We start from the raw sequence: 19,749 nt of genomic DNA, 5'->3' as shown, positions 1-19,749 counted from the left end.
CCAATATAAAAAAAAATGTTCCGGGGGCTGGAGAGATGGCTCAGTGGTTAAGAGCACTGACTGCTCTTCCAGAGGTTCTGAGTTCAATTCCCAGCAACCACATGGTGGCTCACAACCATCTATAATGAGATCTGGTATCCTCTTCTGATGTCTGAAGATAGCTACAGTGTAGTCATAAACATAAAATAAATAAATCTTTTAAAAAATTTTCCTTTTGTCATGTGACTAATATTAAAAAGTCACGCCTAAGACATTCCATGCATCCCTTTTCACACCAACCCTGATCATGTTTTACATATGTGGCCCACTAGATTTAATAACCTCTGAAGGGCTCCTTGGCTTCGCGTGGTGTTGTGGTGGGCAGAATGGCTCCAGGTGACTCTTTTAGAATCAGATAAAACTGCCAGCAGCCAGCAGGGTTCCTTGAGGCAGGGGTACAGCTTGTGACTCTCCTGCCTTGGGGACCCCTAGGGGGTCTGGAACAGGATCCATATAGATGTGGAATGAGGGCTGGCTTGTGAAGGCAGGTACCATCCCTGTGGTAAGAACTGTGTTTAATGTGGCCTTGCCTCTGGGGGTACAGGTCTTCCCCGGAGGCCAAGTCCTCACAGTGGCCAGCGCCCGTGCCTCTGATGCGGGCGGCTACTCCTGCGTAGCAGTGAGTGCTGTGGGTGAGGATCGCCGGGACATTGTCCTGCAAGTTCACAGTGAGTCTCTAGCCTGGGACGGGGTGTGCGGGGTAAGCACTGCTAAAGGTCAGCCATTCCAAGAAGCAGACCTGGGGCGGCCATGTGCCCTGGGTCAGCTAGGGTGAAGATGGAGAAGACAGGAGTTACCACTTGACCCTGTGGTTGCTAGTAGACCCTGGAGACCTGTCCTGGGGCGTGAGCATCCCCGTGGGTGGGCAGGTGGCAGGCAAATGGCCACACATATCCAGGAGCTCTGTGGTTAGAGAAGAAGCATGAAGCCACAGTGTTGGGGCAGTATGCACGTCAGGAGGGAAGCCCAGTGTTTTCTGGCTCCCAAGCTGACAGGGGTAGGGCTCAGCAGCTAACCTTGTCACCAAGCCCACACAGCAGGACTGAGGTGGCCAGGGTAGGCTGGATGTAACTCTCTTCCCCTGGGGTTTGCTCCTGGCTGTAGGAATTGGCTAGACCAACCCAGCTGTGGCCTCTCCTGGTGTCCCATTACTAACAGGGGTCCCTTCCCCGTCTGCACCCACAGTGCCCCCCAGCATCCTCGGAGAAGAGCTGAACATGTCCGTGGTGGTAAATGAGTCAGTGGCACTGGAGTGCCGGAGCCATGCCGTGCCGCCACCCGAGCTGAGATGGCAGAAGGATGGGGGAGCCCTGGAGCCTCGCCCTGGCATCCGCCTCTCTGCTGACAAGGCCTTGCTGGAGGTGTGCCGCTGTGCAGCTCGCTGCCCGGAGAAGCTGAAGGAGCAGGGCGGGGTGGACTTATGGGTATCCCAGGTCCCTGTGAGCATTGTTAGGCTCACTGTGACCAATGATCACCCACCGGGAGACAGAGCCATCAGAGTCTCCCTCAGGACCCCGGCATATGCTGGCTGTCCCAACCTCCCCTGCCCGTCTCCGTCTTGTGATATTACCATTCCTGTCTCCAAGCACCACCCATTTATTTCCTCCTCTTTCCCTTCATTCTCCAAAGCCCCGGTGCAGCCTCATGAACCCCAGGTCAGGGTCTGACCCCCAGATGGCAGATCCTTCACTGTCCACATTCTCCTCCGGTTGGCTCTGTTGGACGTTCTGAGGGCGGTGGGAATGGATGAAGGGCTGGGGTAGGACTGGATCACCATGTGCCCAGCCTGAACTATGCATATGATGTGGAGAAGCCAGAAAGGCTCTGTGGAGAGGTCCTGACTTCTAGAAACTTCCTGGTGCCCCGGGCAGGGGGATGCTTCACTTTCCAGGCGGGGAGATCAGGGCTCAGTGAGGTCACATGGCATGAGGAGGGGGCTGTGGTCTGTCTAGGGGTGACACTCGCTGCCTTTGCTTGACTCACTGACCACTGTCTTGCTCCTGGCCAGGTGGACCGAGTGGCGGTGTGGGACGCAGGCCACTATACCTGTGAGGCCATTAACCAGGCAGGCCGCTCTGAGAAGCACTTCAACTTACATGTCTGGGGTGAGGGTTTCCAGGTCCCCGGGAGAAGGGATCCCTATCTGAGCCCCAGGATACAACCCTCCCTACCTATCCCTGCCCCTACCACGTCCAACTCCTGTCTGCTCTGAACCAGTTCCTCCAGCCTTCCCCTCAAAGGAGCCCTACACTCTCACTGTGACTGAGGGTCAGACTGCCAGACTGTCCTGTGACTGCCAAGGCATTCCCTTCCCCAAGATCTCATGGAGGAAAGACGGTAGGATGGCTACCCCACCCAGAACTTCCTCACCCAGTACCCCCTTACCCACTACCCCTCACCCAGTACCCCCTTACCCACTACCCCTCACCCAGTACCCCTCACCCAGTACCCCTTGCCCAGCACCCCTCACTCAGCACCCCTTACCCAGTACCCCCTTGCCTAGCACCCCTTCACGCAGTACCTCCTCACCCAGCACCTCCTCACTCAGTACTCCCTATCCAGCACCCCCTCACCTGGTACCTAAGTGCCTCAATGAATGAATGGGTTCTCAGCCCTTGAATCCCCAACCAGCCAGCTACAGAGTGCTGCTTTCCCAGTCTCTTTGCTTTGCCAGGAAACCATTTCCCAAACCCTGACTGGGCAGGTGACAAACAGAAAGTTAGGAAGGGAGTCTGGGCCTTAGGGAGTGGGTTACAAAGGGAAAAGGTGAATGTGGCCAGGATTTGGGGTTTTAAGTTATGTGGCTGAGATGTTTGACCCAAGGTGAGAGATGACACTGAGCAAAGAGAAACATTCCAGGCAGAGGTCATGGTAGGTGCCAAGGCCCTGAGGAAGGAACAAGGCAAGCATGTTTTGGGGGACAAAAGGGGTCCATAGGGCTGCAGCAGAGTCAGCCAGAAAGGACATAGTGGGGAAGTGGTCCACAGAGCAATGAGGAGTGAACCAGGGGGCCATTGTGAAGGGTTTGGCTTTACCTCTGGTAGGATGGGGCAGGGCATGCTCAGAACTCCAAAGTTGGGAGTATGGCAGCTCAGAGGGTTGCCAGGACTCTGAGGAAGGCTCTGTGGAGGAGGTGTCATATATGGGAGCACCTGGAGGAGGAGCTAGTGATTGGGAAGACCACTGTTCCTTGTGAGAGGACCTCGAGTTCCTTGGTCCAGGACCCTTTTCTCACTGTCCCAGGTCAGCCCCTGCCTGGGGAGGGGGACGGCCAGGAACAGGTATTAGCGGTCGGGAGGCTGCTGTACCTGGGACAGGCCCAGTCGGCCCAGGAGGGGACATACACCTGCGAATGCAGCAACGCGGCTGGCACCAGCAGCCAAGAGCAGCAGCTGGAGGTTCTGGGTGAGCCTGCCAGGGCTGGGGAGAATGGGCGCGTGGGTGGATCTGCAACCTAGATTACATGGGGGTGATAGGGACAGCAAGGCTGGGCACATGCCTGCTAGACCACCCAAGGTAAGGGTCAGCAAGACTAGACACGTGCCTGACCTTCCAGCCTAGACTCTCAACTCCCCAGTTGTGCATGCAGGAAGGGACGCAGGCCGTGTGTGACCTAGGAGAAAGCATGCCCTGAAATGTTTAGGAGTGAGTGTGCACAAACACTATACGGCCCACGCATGATGATATGAATCCTGCTAGAGAAAGTTTGAATCCTCGGAGTCTGTGTAAATGGCAGGTGGGCATGGCAGTCTGCGAGACAGGGGCCCCAGAGCAAGCTGGCTTCTGAGACTAGCTCTATCAGTAAGCTCTGAGTTTGATTGAGAGACCCTGCTTCAGTGAATAAGGCGGAGGAGCAACTGAGGGTGATTCTGTATGCAGACCTCAGGCTTCCACATGCTTGCACATCTGCACATACATGTGAACGTGCACATAGGCAAACATGCTACATGCAACACACACACGCGCGCACGCACGCACGTGAGGGACAAAAGAAAAGAAATATTCTGGCCTTCTGAAAACCATGCTCTGGGGATGAGGCCGATGCTGAATTGGTAGAGTGCTTGCCTAGCATATAATCCCAACACCTGGGAACAGAGGCAGGAGATCAGGAGTTCAAGGTCATCCTTAGTCGCAAGGTGAATTCAAGGCTAGCCTGAGCTACATGACACAAGAGATGTGCTGGAAAACAAATCCCAGAAAGGTACTGGGCACTGTAGTCCCTATTGGAGAGCAAGCATGGGCAACTTAGAGAAACTCCAGCTTGTGAGACTGGAACTACACAGACCGAGAATGGCTGGGTCTTCCCAAGGAGCGGCCCACTCAGATCCCCAGCATGTCTGAGAGGTTGCTCAGGGATGCAGTTGTCACTCTGCCACAGAGATGGAAAGGCTCAGGTGAAGTGACAGGCAAGTCACACAGCTTGTAGTGCAAGGAGGAACAGAGGTCTAATAGGCCACGTCCACCAAGGCCTTAGCACTGGTCCTGCCTGATGCCAGGTGACCCTAACTCCTTTCACTGATGGGCTTCCTCTTCACCTCAGTTCCTCCTCAGGTCACTGGCCTTTGGGAGCCCCTTACGACAGTCTCCGTGATACAGGATGGAAATGCCACCCTGGACTGCAATGCCACAGGGAAGCCACTGCCGGTGGTGACGTGGGAGAGGGATGGTCAGCCTGTCAGGATGGAACCCGGCATACGGCTTCAGAATCAGAACCACAGCCTACACGTGGACCGGGCTCAGGCCTCCCACGCTGGTGGCTACAGCTGTGTGGCTGAGAATATAGCTGGGCGCGCCGAGAGGAGGTTTGCACTGTCCGTGCTGGGTGAGGACCCGTGGCCTGTGGGGAGGATGGAGAGACTGAGGCCAGGTCAGGCTCTGACACAGCTGGGTGCAGGCAGCTCTTGGGGCTTCTTCAGTCTGGGCTCTGATGAGGGCTGCCACTGGGGGCCATGGCCAACAGGATCCTCAGTGTGGCTGTTCTCAAAACACCCATCTCCTACCTTCCTCTCACGTTGGCTTTGCCCCACCCTGTTTCTGTCACCCCATAGTCTATGTGGCTGGTGTGGTGTTCTTAGTAGATAAAGGAAAGCCAGGGAGACCATACACATGTAGAAGAATCTAGACACCTACCTGGGGGAAGTGGCCTTAGGGCTATAAGACTACGTAAGAGTTGGGTGACTTCTGGAGCCCATAACCTCCCTACTGTGTACCTGAGTCTATTTCAGGGAAGGCGGGATATGGTTCTGGAGGAGAGGGTGGGAGCACAGTGGGTTAGGAAGGCTCTTCCCGTCAGGCCCTGCTTGCCTGGGGGTTTTAAGCTTTCTGTACCTTGCCATCCCACTGGTGGGAGGTCATTCCAAAAAGACAGTCTTGCTACTTCACCCAGGGGTGGTGCAGGCTCACCTTTGTCTGCCCTGCTTGGTTCCTGCCCTTCAGTGAGTGGTATTGTCTCTACCTCTTGAATGCTAATGTAATCGAATGCTCATTCATATGTCTACGTGAGTGTAGGCATCGTGGTAATGGTATGTGTGTGTTCTGTGCCCGGGTGGGGCGTACAGAATGTGTACCAAATGAGTGCACTCAGCTAGGTAGAGCTCATTTAGCATTCTGCCAACAAAGTCCTGAGTCCCATGGCCAGAACTGAATAAACCAGGCTTTGGGGTTTGCCCTGTCACCCTAGCAATCAAGAGGTGGAGACAAGAAGATGGGGAGCTCAAGATCATCCTTGGCTACATAGCAAGTTGGAGGCTAGCCTGGGCTACATAAGACACTGTCTTGGAGAGGCGGGGGGAGAATTTTCTATATACTTCTTAAAGGATAGGGAAACTGAGGCCTGAGATGCCTGACTCATCCCAAAGGCCCACTTGTGGCCAAAATTAAAACAGCTGTAGATAGCACTTCTTTGATGGAAGCAGCTGGGATCCTCCCTGTTCCTGGTCCCTCCCAGTGGGGCTGCAATTCCCTGGACAGACAGAACCTGAGGAGTGCTGAGCTCCTGTATACACTGAAAATGGTTCTCTCTGGATCTAGCACCTCCTCATCTTACTGGAGACTCGGACTCATTGACCAATGTCACTGCTACCTTACACGGCTCCTTGACACTGCTCTGTGAAGCCGAAGGGGTCCCGCCCCCGACAGTCCAATGGTTTCGGGAAGGACAGCCAATCAGCCCCGGAGAGGGCACCTACCTCTTGGCAGGTAATGCACTAAACCAGGTGTGTTTCAGGATCAGCCTGAGATGCCTATGACCTCTGACGGTGGGCTGTCAGGCCTCAGTGACCCATTAGTTGTGGGATTACAAACACATTTCCCGCTTTGTAGAAGTTGCCTGATGTGTTGTAGACAGGAACGTGGAGACAGGAACTAGGCCCTGCAGAAGGGGCACTGGGAATCCATTCGTAATGTCTGCCATGAGTGTAGAAATAATAATGGTGTGTGTGTGTGTGTGTGTGTGTGTGTGTGTGTGTGTGTCTGTGTGTGTGTGTGTATGTGTGTGTCTGTGTATGTCTGTGTGTGTGTGTCTGTGTGTGTATGTGTTTGTGTGTGTGTGTGAGTGTGTGTATGTGTGTCTGTGTGTGTGTGTGACTGTCTGTGTGTGTGTCTGTCTGTGTGTGTCTCTGTGTGTGTCTGTGTTGTGTGTGTGTGGGTCTGTGGGTGTGTGGCGGTGTGTGTGTCTGTGTGTGTGTAGGTGTGTGTCTGTGTGTGTGTGTGTGTCTGTGTGTGTCTGTGTGTGTCTATGTGTCTGTGTGTTATCTGCCCCAAGTGGGTCTTACAAGATCTGTGGAACTGTTTCCTGTGTGAGGAACTAGCCCTACTTCCCTGGAGGAAAAGGCCTTTCTTTCCTGGGCCTCTTGAGACCAACAAGCATCTGAAATGGACCAGGGCTATGCAGCTCTCTGTTGTGTCTCAGCCCCAGCCGAGAGCCACCCAGAACCAGCAAGTCAGGTCCTCCTTGCTAGAGGACATTGCGCTCTATCGTTTTTTGTTCACTGTCTCGGTCCTCCCGTTCCCTACTTGAGGAATGGACCGCTGGGAGGCAGACTCCTGCACATGAGTGTTTGACATCATGAGCGGAGAGAGTTTGCTGAGCCCACGCCTTCCCTCCCCTCCCCAGGTGGCTGGATGCTGAAGATGACCCAGGCACAGGAGCAGGACAAAGGCCTCTACTCGTGCTTGGCCAGCAATGAGGCTGGGGAGGCACGGAGGAACTTCAGTGTAGAGGTCCTGGGTAGGACGCAACTCCGCATTCTCGGGAGCACCAGGAGCCTCCTCCTCCCGCTGGGGGGCTTCTAGGGCAGGAGAGATGGGGGAGGGTCTGATTCCCTTGCCTCATCTTTGTGCTGGGACTGGAGAGGTAGTGCAGTCAATGTTGTGCAAGTGTGAGAACCTGTGCTTGGTCCCAGGTCCCAAGTACAAGGGAAACAATCTGGGTGTGGCGTCGCTCACTCAGAGTCCCAGCCCTTAGGGACCGCAAATAGGAAGAGCCCTGCGTTTCCTGGCTCAGCAGCCTAGCCTGCTCGGCAAATTCTGGGCCAGAGACCTTGGGGATTCTTTAATTTTGTTTTTGTTTTTAAGTGGATGGTCCCTGGGGAATGAAACTTAAGATTTACCTTTGGCCTCTACATACATATGCATACCCATACACAGGTGAACACACCACACACACACATACCACACATACAGCACACACATCATATACACAGCATATACCATAAACAGAAACACACACACACACCACACACATGGCACGCACGCACACACATCATATACACAGCATATACCATAAACAGAAACACACACACACCACACACATGGCGCACACACACACATACACACTATTCACATCACACGTGTACCTTACACACACACTGCACACACATATCATACTCACATATACACACCATACACACATGTACTGTACATACACACATATATATATATACCATAACTACTCATACATATACACACAGCACACATAACATATACACCACAAACCATTCACACACATACACTCACACACCACACACACACATATACACCACAAACCACACCCACACACATACACCACACACACACACACACACACACACACACACACACACACACCACACATACATACACACCCTCTGTTCTGTTCAAATTTTCCAGAAAGAGTAAGGACCAACCCAAAGCGGAGGAAGCAGATAGTCAACAGCACATTCACTTGTCTGTTCAGTCTCCAGCAGCAACAATGCATTACACTGACTTCTGGGTAGGAGTAAGGGGAAAGGGAAAACTGAGGCCCAGGAAACTTAGCTTCCCACTCTGTGGATGGGTAGCCTGGGTAGGTCACCCGGTTGGCAACTGTTTGTCTCCCTTCTCCTCCTAGTTCCTCCCAGCATTGAAAATGAAGACTTGGAGGAAGTGATCAAGGTGCCTGAGGGACAGACTGCCCAGCTGTTGTGCAATGCCACAGGTGAGGGCTATGAGCATGGCCAGCCTGCCTTAGCCAGTCCCCAGCCCTGGGGCTACCTACCAAAGACCTCTACACTTTCGCTCTCTGCATCAGGCCCCATTTGTGTGCACGGATTGTTTGCTCTGCTCTTAGCTGACTATGGTCACCTGCCAGAACCTTCCCAGGTCTCCACTGCACTAGGACCTCCTTGCCCCCACCTTACTGACCACACATAAGACCATAGTAGTCTGTGATGTCTGAGATCCTTGAGTCCATGGCTGCCCCGCTGCCTGGAAGACTAGGATCTCTCTGATGCTTGAGGGTTGGAGAGTGGGTGGAAATTTGTGTAGATAAAGAGAAAGACAGTGAATGAGTGGGTGGGAGAATAGATTCTATTCTATATATCTTGTGTTTGACTAAAGATGATTGTGAATGAGTGGATGGATGGATGATGGGTAGGTGGATGGATGGATGATGGGTAGGTGGATGGGTGGATGGGTAGATGGGTGGATGGATGGATGGGTAGGTGGGTGAATGGATGGGTGGTGGGTGGGTGGATGGGTGGCGGGTGGGTGGGTGGGTGGTGGGTGGGTGGTGGATGGGTAGATGGGTAGATGGATGGATGAATGGGTAGATGATTGGATGATGGATGGATGAGGAGATAGATAGAAGAATGGATTAATAGGTGGATTAATGAGTGTCTTAAGTGAGTAGGAAGATCAATGGACAGATGGATAGAAAGATCCATTCATGAACATGCAGTAAGGTAGGAAGACAGATGGATGAGTTGAAGGGTGGGTAGATGGAAGGAAGGAGAGATGGACAAATGGATCTTGCCTGTCTGTGCCAAGTCATCTCTGCCCAGTCCCCAGTAAGGCAGTCGAATTCCTGAAGAAAGGCCCAGGTTATTCCTGCTGTACATCCTAAATGAGGATGTACTCCACATCTGTGCTGGCCCGGAGTCTCCTCTGACCTGAGTCCACCTGGTCAGAACCTGCTGAAGGATCTCACTGTCTCCTCTATTATAGGCTACCCACCGCCCAAGGTCACCTGGTTCAAAGATGGCCAGTCCCTGGCTGTTGGAGACCCTTATGAGATGTCCCCAGATGGGGCCTTCCTGTGGATCCCCCAGGCCAATCTGTCCAACGCCGGCCACTACTCTTGCATCGCTACCAATGCAGTGGGGGAGAAGACCAAACACACACAGCTCAGTGTCCTGGGTGAGTGTTAGGCCTCCCCCGATCAGCAGATGCTGTAGGAGGGTACCCCAAGTTTCCACAAACCACTCCAAGAGTGACAGCAAAAATAATTGGAGGAGCAGCCAGATCTCCATAGCAACCGCTGTTGGGGACCAGGCTTTCTGCACACAAGCCTTTCCTATGACAGTTCATGCCCAAACTGTAACAGTGCCCGTGCAGCAGCATGGAAAGAAAGTTTAGGATCCAAGAAGCACTTGGACCAAAAGTCGCCGTCATCATCATCAGAAGCAAGGTTTTGGTTGAATAAGTAGCAAGGCCACGTGTTGAGTCAATGTTGAGGGACACTGGTCGTCCGTCTTGTCCTGTAGGGTAGCTGCCCTGAGCTGCATTTTCCACTCTCCTCACACAATACAGCACCAAGGAGAAGCCTAGGGTCCTAGCTGTCCTGATCATCAGGGTCTCCAGGCCTGGGCTGGACTCTCTTAGCCAAGGCCTTCCTGCCTCCCCTTCACAGTGGTTCCCACCATCCTGGGAGAGCCTGAGAAGAATGCCAATGAGGAAGTGACCGTGACCATCAACAATCCTATTTCCTTGATCTGCGAGGCACTGGCCTTTCCATCCCCCAATATCACCTGGATGAAGGATGGGTTGCCCTTTGAGGCCTCGAAAAACATCCAGCTCCTCCCAGGTGACGCCCTTGGGGTGGGCTTTGAAATGACAAGTGAATTGACCCTGAGCTGGGTCAATCTGAGCTCAGGTCTATGGTGAAGCCCTATTTGGGGTAACTCTGGCCATGGATCCCCAAACAGGTACCCACGGACTACAGATCCTGAATGCCCAGAAGGAAGATGCCGGCCAGTACACCTGTATAGTCACCAACGAGCTGGGGGAGGCCACAAAGAACTACCATGTGGAAGTACTCAGTGAGCCCCCACCACCCCTGGGACACTGGCTGGACAGGCAGAAGAGTGCTGGCCACACTCGAGATGCCTGGACTCCTGTGGCTGTTTTCCCTGAGAGTCACAGGCAGCTGAGGCGGGGTGGGGGGGGGAATCTCTGTCATTTCCCATCCTTGATTTGGTGGGAAAGAAAGGATAGTGTTAAGACTTTAGTCATGTTGATCCACATCCCTCCCCCAGTCCTGGCTTTCTACTGGTGTGGAGAGACAACCTGGGATCCCTCATTTTTCTACCTGGGCCCTCAAAAGGCCCTCTGGAGGCTACCACTGAAACACCCTTCCTCATAACCCCTGTCCCTTAGCTCTCTCCGACCCTAAGTAGGGGCAGATGGGTTTCCCTTCCAGAATCCTGTTTACCATCCCCATTCTTCAGGGAGCTACCCCTAGGGCCGGTAGGTCAGGGTCTCGGGACCCTCCCCAGGCCCACTCCTCACACAACCTGTGTCTTTTCAGTCCCCCCCTCCATCTCCAAAGATGACCCTTTGGGGGAGGTCAGCGTGAAGGAAGTGAAGACCAAAGTCAACAGCTCTCTGACCCTAGAGTGTGAATGCTGGGCCGTGCCCCCGCCTTCCATCAGCTGGTACAAGGACGGAAGGGTGCGTGCTAAACCCCAGACAACCTTAGATGCTCACCCTGAGCCTCACTAGCCCTGCCTGTATCTTTCCAGAGAGAAGCCCTGAAAGTACCTAGCCCCAGAGCAGGACCTGCTCACCGTTCAGTTTTTAATGATAACAAAACAAAACCAACACTTCCCCACCATTAAGCTCTTCTGTCCACTCCTTTGCTTCTTTTCTGCTTCCGAGAACATGCGGGTTTGGGTTGACAGAGCCATGGACAATCCCATCACTTCACATTATGGTCTGGTTTTTATTTATTAAAATATAGAATAGGGTGCCTGGTGGCACACGCTTGTAATCCCTGCACTTAGAAAGCTGAGGCAGGAAGGTCAAGAGTTCAAGGCCATCCACGGATACATAGTGAGTTTGAGGCCAGCCTGGGCTACATGAGACCCTATCCCAAAACAAACAAATGATTTTGAGTTTTCATCTTGGTCCCTCTCTATTGTCTCCCAGCCTGTGACCCCCAGCCAGCGGCTCAGTGTCCTGGGGGAGGGGCGGCTGCTCCAGATCCAACCCACGCAGGTGTCTGACTCTGGCCGATACCTGTGTGTGGCCACCAATGTGGCTGGCGAGGATGACCAGGACTTCAATGTTCTCATCCAAGGTACGTGTGGGCTGGGTGTTGGCAACCAGTGAGCCCAAGACAAGATGTCGCCTCCAGGTAGAAGGGTGTGACCCATGGCAGCAACATTAGCTGGGCACCAGGAGCCCTCCCACTCCACAGAGGCATTCTCCATGGATCACCTGTCTCAACATCTCAGATGTGGACTGGCTCTGTGTTTTCTATGGCTAAGGAATGAGTTCAGACGATGGTAGCCCCAGCCTTAAATCAGGAGCTAGGAGGCAGGCAGAGAAGGCAGGGAGAAAGAAAAGCTAGAGAGGGGCCAAAAGGGCTGAGGAGAGGCAGGGAGGGAGGCTGGAAGGCAGGGAGACTGGGAGGCTGCAAGGGAGACTGGGAGGCTGCAAGGGAGGCTGGGAGGCTGCAAGGGAGGCTAAGAGGCTTCAAGGGAAGCCAGGAGACTGGGAAGCTGAAGGTCAAGTCAAATGAAGGAAGGACAGGTTTTGTCACACAGTGCTCTGTAGTGACCTGATAAGCACTCTTTCTCCTCTGCCACGTCTGACCCTTAGCCGCCTCACCCTGGCCCTGTCAGCACTGCTGTCTCAGGATGTCATGGCTGTGAAGAGACACCATGACCATGGCAACTCTTATAAAGGACAACATTTAATTGGGGCTGGCTTACAGGTTCAGAGGTTCAGCCCATTACCTTCACGAAGAGATATGGCAGCATGCAGGCAGGCGTGGTTCTGGAGATGGAGCTCAGAGTGCTCCATCTGGTCTGAAGGCAGCAGAAGGGGAGTGTGTCCTACATTGGGCCTAATGAGCATTTACACGACACCTCAAAGTCTGTCCCCACAGAGACACGTTTCCTTCAACAAGGCCACACCTACTTCAACAAGGCTGGACCACCTAACAGTGCTACTTCCCATGGGCCAAACATTCAAACACACAAGTCTATGGAGGGCCATACCTATTCAAATCACAGCTGGGCTGTATGACCTGGTGATGTCACTGGCTGCCTGTGGGCCTTGGTTTTGTCCTTTGCAAAATGTAGGTATGGCGTCACACGCCTTTAATCTCAGCACCCCAAGGCAAAGACAGGTAGGTCTCCAAGTGTTTGAGGCCAGTTGGGTCTACACTGTGAGACCCTGTCTCAAAGAAGGAAAAAGAGAAAGGTACAGGTGATCTGACTAAAGCAGGTGCCCCTGGGGCCCCTTCAGGTCCTAACTGCAAAGAGCTTTGTGTCTCTGAGTTACCAACGAGCAAATGCGGGCTAACACTTGGCAACTGTCTGACTCCCTTCAAAAGCTTTCCACGTTACAAGGGTCATTTTTATCTTATCTCATTTTGCTCTTCTGAGCCAAAGTCTTCCTGGCCTGGCATTGTGGTCCTCTTGCCTCATAGTGGCCTTACCTTAGGAGCGCCACCCACAGAGCACAGATTGACAAAGTGACCGCTGCAATAGCAAGAGGGTGTAAGGTTTTTATTCCACGCACGTGGGGTTGCTCATCCACACAGGGAGAGGCAACCCCGAACCCAAAAAGCACACAACTTTTATTCATTACAGAGGGCAGACTTTAGCAACAGGGTTAGGTGGCCTATTCTCTTTGGTGGTACACAGGACAAAGGATCTGGTCAGGTATTGGCTGGCCTGCTCAAGGGGCTGTTCTTGGCTCAGTTGGTCACTTTCCTCATCCAGCCCTAGACCTGGCCTTGGAGAATCACTGGGAAAGGGCTAAGTTAGCATGTCCCTTAGAGAGGGGGTGAACTGGGTGGTCAGGCAGGGTCAGGATGACACCCTGTGGTTGTTCTCGGGATTCACCACAGGGAGGGGTGGGGGAGTCTTTCCAAGAACAGTTGTTATTGTTTTGTCTTAATTAGCTTAGTCAGAATTGCCTCAATATCTTGATCACCAAAACTTTATCATCTCACTGGGCACCCTGACGTCAGATGTATCTCTCAGAAAGGTCACAAGTTTGTCATAGGCATCCTGACCACCAGATGTATTTCTCAAAACCTTGTCTTTATAACTTTGTTTTTCACATCTATGAAACGTTATTTCTTCATAAGTGCTAGGATGAGAGGTGTGCCATCGGGCTTCTCTGAGGCCAATTAAATGTGAGTCCACAGAACAAGGGGCTTTTCCTAAATCTCATGTTGCAGCCTCACAGGCAGTCCCTAGGGGAGCAAAGAGATGTCTTGACCTGACTACAGGGAGTGGCTCATGTAGCAGGGTGTGGCAGTGCCTCCCAGGCAGGTTGGCGGTAGTGGTGAGCAGCCTTAACCCTTTATTGTATCCCTAATGTCTTGGTCTCCCTCCACGCAGTGCCCCCAATGTTCCAGAAGATGGGTGATGCTGATGCAGGCTTTGAGCTCCTGCCCCATGAGGAAGAGGCCCAGGGCGGGGTGACAGAGTACCGGGAGGTTGTGGAGAACAACCCAGCTTATCTGTACTGCGATACCAATGCTATTCCACCACCAGAACTCACGTGGTTCAGGGAGGGCCAGCCCCTGTCAGCTGCCGATGGGGTCTCTGTGCTGCAAGGTAGGCCGGATGCTGCCTGAAACTTGCAAACTGAGGATAATGGCTGCATGGGGTTGCTTTCTGTGCCTAGCTTTTAAAATGAACTTCCCAGCCCAGGCCAGAGCCTATGTCTGGGCTTCAGGATCTCTATTGACCTCGAATGCGCAGGAAAATGGTGTGATTCTTTAGGGCAGCAGTTCTCAACCTGTGACTTATAGCCTCTATGGGTCCAATATCAGATACCCTGTACCTAAGATATTTACATTATGATTCACAATAGTAGCAATGAAAATAACTTTATGGTTGGGGGTCACCGCATAGGAGGGACTGTATTAAGGAGTCACAGCATTGGGAAAGTTGAGAACCACTCCTCTGGGAGAGGTGGGTCTCTTTACGTAAAGACTGTAAAGACCGACCCGGAGGCAGGAAGCCAATGGGGACCACAGGCTCTGCCCCCTAAATCACCTGCCAGTCCAGAAGAAACTCGGCAATCCTCAGAACCCATGGAAAAGCCATAATCCCAGCACCGCAGACAGAGAAGCAGGCAGATTCCTGGGGTTCACTAGCCAGCAACTCTACTCTCATTAAAAAAAAACCCAAGCCAGTGAGAGACCCTGTCTCAAAACATTATGGGAACAGCTTCAGAGGGAAAACACTCAAAACTGACCCCTGACCTACATTTATGTACATACACATGACTGTATGTGCTCACATACTCATGTGACCTGCACACATACAAGCATACACAACACACAACAGAGAGAGAGGGGAGGGGAGGGGAGGGGGAGGGGAGGGGGGGGAGGAGAAGGTTGCAATCCCACGGATCCCATGGAAGATCTCTCTGGCTTTGGAGGTCTATGCTATCTTCATAGATTACAGATTATGAAAATTTTCTTCCATTTTATCATTTAAAACATTTCCTTATTGGGGGTTTTATTAATTGTTTAAGTGGACCCTATTTTGAAATATCTTTTACGAATCAAAGGCCTTGGAATGAGGCTTAGAGATGCCTGGCTTCCCTGTGCCTGCCCGCCCCCGCCCCAGACCAAGCTGCAGTAACTGGGGTGAGGGTGGGGGTGTCCCCTGGCTTAGCATCTGCATGGTGGCCTGCCAGGGCCAGACCAGCACTGGACTGGATGGGGGACAGGAGGTCAGTTATAACAGTCTCTGATGAGGAGTGCCATGCATGTAGAGGTTGCCCAAGTTGGAACTTCCTGATCTGACCTCTGACCTCCTGCTGACCTCAGACTGGGACCCCAGGTTCATATCCTGTCACTGTAGGCTCAGCCACGGGGAGATCCCTGATGCAGATCTCAAACACAAGCTGATCTCAACTGTCAGTTAATCCCTGACCCCAGCCACTGACTTGCTTCACATGTTAGCATGGACCTCAACTCCACTGCTGACCTCTGACCCTGGCTACCCACCCTGAGCATGTTAACACTGGATTGACTATAGATTCCCATCGCAAATCCACCCCAGACCTCACCTGGGCTCCACTGTGGCCTTAGCCTCCCCTGCATAGCTCTGCCGAGAGACCTTGTTTCTGACCCGTGATCAGACCACACCCACAGCCTGGGCTGGTGACTCCCCGACCTGGAATCCTTAGCACACAGCAGCCTTACATAGAGACTAGGTTCTGCTCTTGGCTCCCTCCTGGTCACAAAGGGTCCCAGGTAACTCCTCCCCTGCCCCAGCTAACCCTGCCTCTGGGAATACTTTCTTTGACCTTTGACTAGCCAGCCAACTCCACCCTCTTGCTAAGCCTGTTGCAAGCTTCATTTGCCCATCTGTAAAATGGGCTACCAACAGTACTCATGCTACTGAGCCTGCACCTGAGACCTGGCAGGGAGTGGCGGTGCTGTCTTGGGCTCTCCAGAAGAGAAACAGATTGCTTGCTTTGAATTCAGAGCTTTGGCTCCTGAGCTCAGGCCCCTGTCCTGTGTCCCTGCAGGAGGCCGAATCCTGCAGCTGCCTCTCGTGCAGGCAGAGGATGCGGGCAGGTACTCCTGCAAGGCTTCCAATGAAGTGGGCGAGGACTGGCTACACTATGAACTACTGGTGTTGAGTGAGTGTCCCTGGTGAGGAGGGACAGGGAGGCTATGGTCCCAGAGAGGCTTCCTTCTGAAGGGCCCCGGGCAGTGGGTGTGCAATCCCTCTGGACTCAGATGGTTTGTAATAGGATTTCAAGCTTGGGCTTTGAAGCCAGGCAGAAGTGAAGTGGCTTTGAAGGCCCACATGGCCACTGTCTTACATGTACCTTTGAGTAGACTATAACCTCTCAGAAGCCCAGATTTCTTAGCTGCTTCCAGGCCTGAGAGATTCAGTGAGGAGAGCACAAGGACACCCCAGCCAGCATCTGGGACTGACTTCCTTGTTCACCCCCGGCCCAACACCTAAACCACTTCTCGGTCTCCCCTCACACCCAGCACCGCCAGTGATCCCGGGAGACACACAGGAGCTGGTAGAGGAGGTGACTGTGAATGCCAGCAGTGCCGTCAGCCTAGAGTGCCCAGCCCTGGGGAACCCAGCACCCGCTCTGTCATGGTTCCAGAATGGGCTGCCTGTGTCCCCCAGCCCACGGCTGCAGGTCCTAGAGGAAGGACAGGTCTTGAAGGTAAGAACAGACCCCTCTCAGGGTAAAGGCACTAGGAACCAAGGGAGAGTGTCACCTGGGCCATATAAAGGTCCTTTAGAGTATGGGGCTGTCACCTGCACAGCACATGGCATCTGTGAGGTGCTTCATTGGTCACACAGTGTTCATAAGTATCAGTCACTCCTGGCAAATCAGAAGCACATGTGCCACACTCAGGGACAGCCCAGACCCAGGGCAGCAGCCCCCTGCAAGCTCTGACCACCAGGATCTAGATCACCACACCATAGCTGCACACACTCCCCCAGAGGTAAACATGCCCCCCCACCACCACCGCCATGGCCCTCTTGTCCACTTAGTTCCAGAAAACCAACCAATATATCAGTCTTGCCTCCCAAGACACCACACGGAGCCTCCAGATGGGCCTCTGAGGGACTGCTCCTGGTCACTGAGAGCACCTGCAGCCCACGTGTCCACTGTGGGGAGACAGGCGGTGCTCCCTGGCAGTGTGGGGATTCGCTATGAGGTCCCTGGGTCCTCTCAGAGATGTCGGCCTTGGCATCAGGCTGTGCCCTGAGGGTTTCTGTGCCCTCAGGTTTCCACTGCGGAAGTGACTGATGCTGCCAACTACATGTGCGTTGCGGAAAACCAGGCGGGCTCTGCAGAGAAACTCTTTACCCTCAGGGTCCAAGGTGAGATAGCTGAGAGGGGACCTCTGTGGGTTCCTGGCCTCTCCCTGAGGGTACCCTAGCCCCTATACTCAGAGTTCAGACAACCTAACCTGGCCCAGCCAAATGCCAGGACAAAAACAAAACAAAACAAAACAAAACAAAACACTTGTGAGACTTCAATCATGTTTGGACCAACCAAGTCAGGAACAGCTTGGGCAGAGGGTTGGGGGGGGGCTGTTCCAAGGGCTTACAATGTCATTATTGAGCACTTACTGTGTACCTGACATGTGTCTAAAGGACACCTTCCAGCAGACCCTGGAAGGTGGCCTGGCTTTATGACTATAGAATTATTCCAAGAGGTCTTACCAGCACAAGTCTGCTGTTTGACCTCTGTCACTGCAAGCCCAGATGTGGGGACAGCTGTATCTCTGAGGATGGACTGGATAGTCCTCAAAGTCACAAACTGAAGCCCCAAAAGCTATCTGGGTTCTGCTACTATGTGGCTTTGGAGAATGGTCTGATCAAGCTACCCTGTGCTCTTGTGCAAAGCAGCTCTAATAAGGCTTGCCCTCCAAGGGCCGTGTGCAGATACACCAGGGCTTGCTCTAAGAGCCTAGGCCAGTTCCTCAGTGTGTCCCCTCCCGGGGCTGTGCTCTCTACCCATGGAACTCTCAATTCTGTCGTCACCCAGTGCCACCACAAATCTCCAACTGGAACGACGGCCAGCTCACCGCCACCCTCAACAGCAGTGTTTCCCTCCCCTGTGAAGTTCATGCTTACCCAAGCCCTGAGGTCACATGGTACAAGGATGGCCAGCCTCTCTCCTTGGGACAAGAGGTTTTCCTCCTTCCTGGTTGGTAAACTGAGACTTTGTGCCCAGTTCAAGGCTCTGCTGGGAGTCCGAGATATTCAAACCTGGGACAGGGCTGTGCACGTTGGGAGGACTGGGGGTTGAGAGTAGCCTGGGGTCCTGCGGCTACTGGTGCAGGGACTGCTGTCCCACAGGTACCCACACACTGCGGCTGGCGCGGGCACAGCCAGCTGACTCCGGGACCTACCTGTGTGAAGCCCTCAACCCTGCAGGCCGAGACCAAAAGATGGTACAGCTCAATGTTCTGGGTATGTCCTGTCCCTGCTGTGCCCCATCTACTTTTCCCATCAGCTCCCTGGGAAGCCCTTGTCTTATGAACAGCCACCAGGAGGGTAAATTAGTCGTGAGGATTGGATACACCAGGGTTTGATGCAGTCATGCACAGGCTTGCTCTGTGACCTTGGGCTAGTGTCTCCCCTTCTCTGAGCCCCAGATGTCCTGTGTGTAAGGTGACAATCCCTATGTAGATGAAGGGAAATTGCAGTCCTTGGCCTACCGTGTGGCTCACCGTAAGCTTCAGTGGCAGTCAGGTTAAGGGGGCAGAGCACTGGCGAACCCTAAGAGCTAGGCCAGGAAGGTCAGAGATTCTTGGCTTGTAGCCTATGACAGCATTCTTTGTTTTTGGAATCCCCTTGGGGGAAAGCTGGTCTGCAGTGTTAGCAGCCAAGATTCTCTGGAAAGTTCTTTTCAGTCCTGGTGGGAGGTTCATTCATTTGTAAATACATAGCCATGGCAAGCCCAGAGAGCTCACCGCTAGGTATGGACGCCTACATGAGTTAACAGGAGTACCAGGCAGGGGCCGAGAGGCCCCATAGAGGGCTGTGTCTAGTCAGGAGATGTTGGGAAGAAAATAAAAGGCCCTCGGTCAGCACCATTCTGCCATGTCTAGGCATCAGGTCCCATGGCTGGCAGTAGGCTCTGGTAGGCTGGCCTGAGTTCACTTCCTGTAGCAGCCCTGGGTCAGCACTGGCTTTGAGGGTCCTGTGGGTCTCCCTGAGCCATTTACCCAGGGTGGTTTGGGGACAATATGGACAAGGCCATAATGCCTCCTCACTGTGCTTTCCGGCCCTCAGTTCCCCCCAGCTTTAAACAGGCTCCTGGAGGCCCCCAGGAGGCTGTCCAGGTCAGAGCAGGGGACAAAGCCATCCTAAGCTGTGAGACAGACTCACTCCCAGAGCCAGCTGTGACCTGGTTCAAGGATCAGCAGCCCCTAGCCCTGGGGCAGCGGATTCAGGGTCTACAAGGAGGACAAAAACTGGAAATCCTCGACTCACAGGTCAG

General features: G+C 53.3%; 1 protein-coding gene across 1 annotated transcript in view; it reads left to right on the top strand.

Annotated features, from left to right (window-relative positions):
• Hmcn2 (hemicentin 2) overlaps positions 1–19,749 on the top strand; it is a 148,212-nt gene that overhangs the window by 82,442 nt on the left and 46,021 nt on the right. The window contains 21 exon segments of the mRNA XM_032902812.1: positions 584–707; positions 1,225–1,400; positions 2,048–2,144; positions 2,257–2,376; positions 3,283–3,444; positions 4,580–4,861; positions 6,070–6,237; positions 7,154–7,267; positions 8,408–8,494; positions 9,502–9,693; positions 10,187–10,360; positions 10,482–10,595; positions 11,084–11,226; positions 11,704–11,854; positions 14,136–14,354; positions 16,288–16,401; positions 16,763–16,950; positions 17,522–17,618; positions 18,289–18,450; positions 18,603–18,716; positions 19,542–19,744. Coding sequence (XP_032758703.1) covers positions 584–707; positions 1,225–1,400; positions 2,048–2,144; positions 2,257–2,376; positions 3,283–3,444; positions 4,580–4,861; positions 6,070–6,237; positions 7,154–7,267; positions 8,408–8,494; positions 9,502–9,693; positions 10,187–10,360; positions 10,482–10,595; positions 11,084–11,226; positions 11,704–11,854; positions 14,136–14,354; positions 16,288–16,401; positions 16,763–16,950; positions 17,522–17,618; positions 18,289–18,450; positions 18,603–18,716; positions 19,542–19,744 — 3,201 coding nt within the window.

The sequence above is a fragment of the Rattus rattus genome, chromosome 5, assembly GCF_011064425.1.
Source record: "Rattus rattus isolate New Zealand chromosome 5, Rrattus_CSIRO_v1, whole genome shotgun sequence".
Lineage (NCBI taxonomy): Eukaryota > Metazoa > Chordata > Mammalia > Rodentia > Muridae > Rattus > Rattus rattus.
The sequence above is the reverse complement of the archived record's forward strand: the minus strand, read 5'-3'. Positions and strand labels throughout refer to the sequence as shown.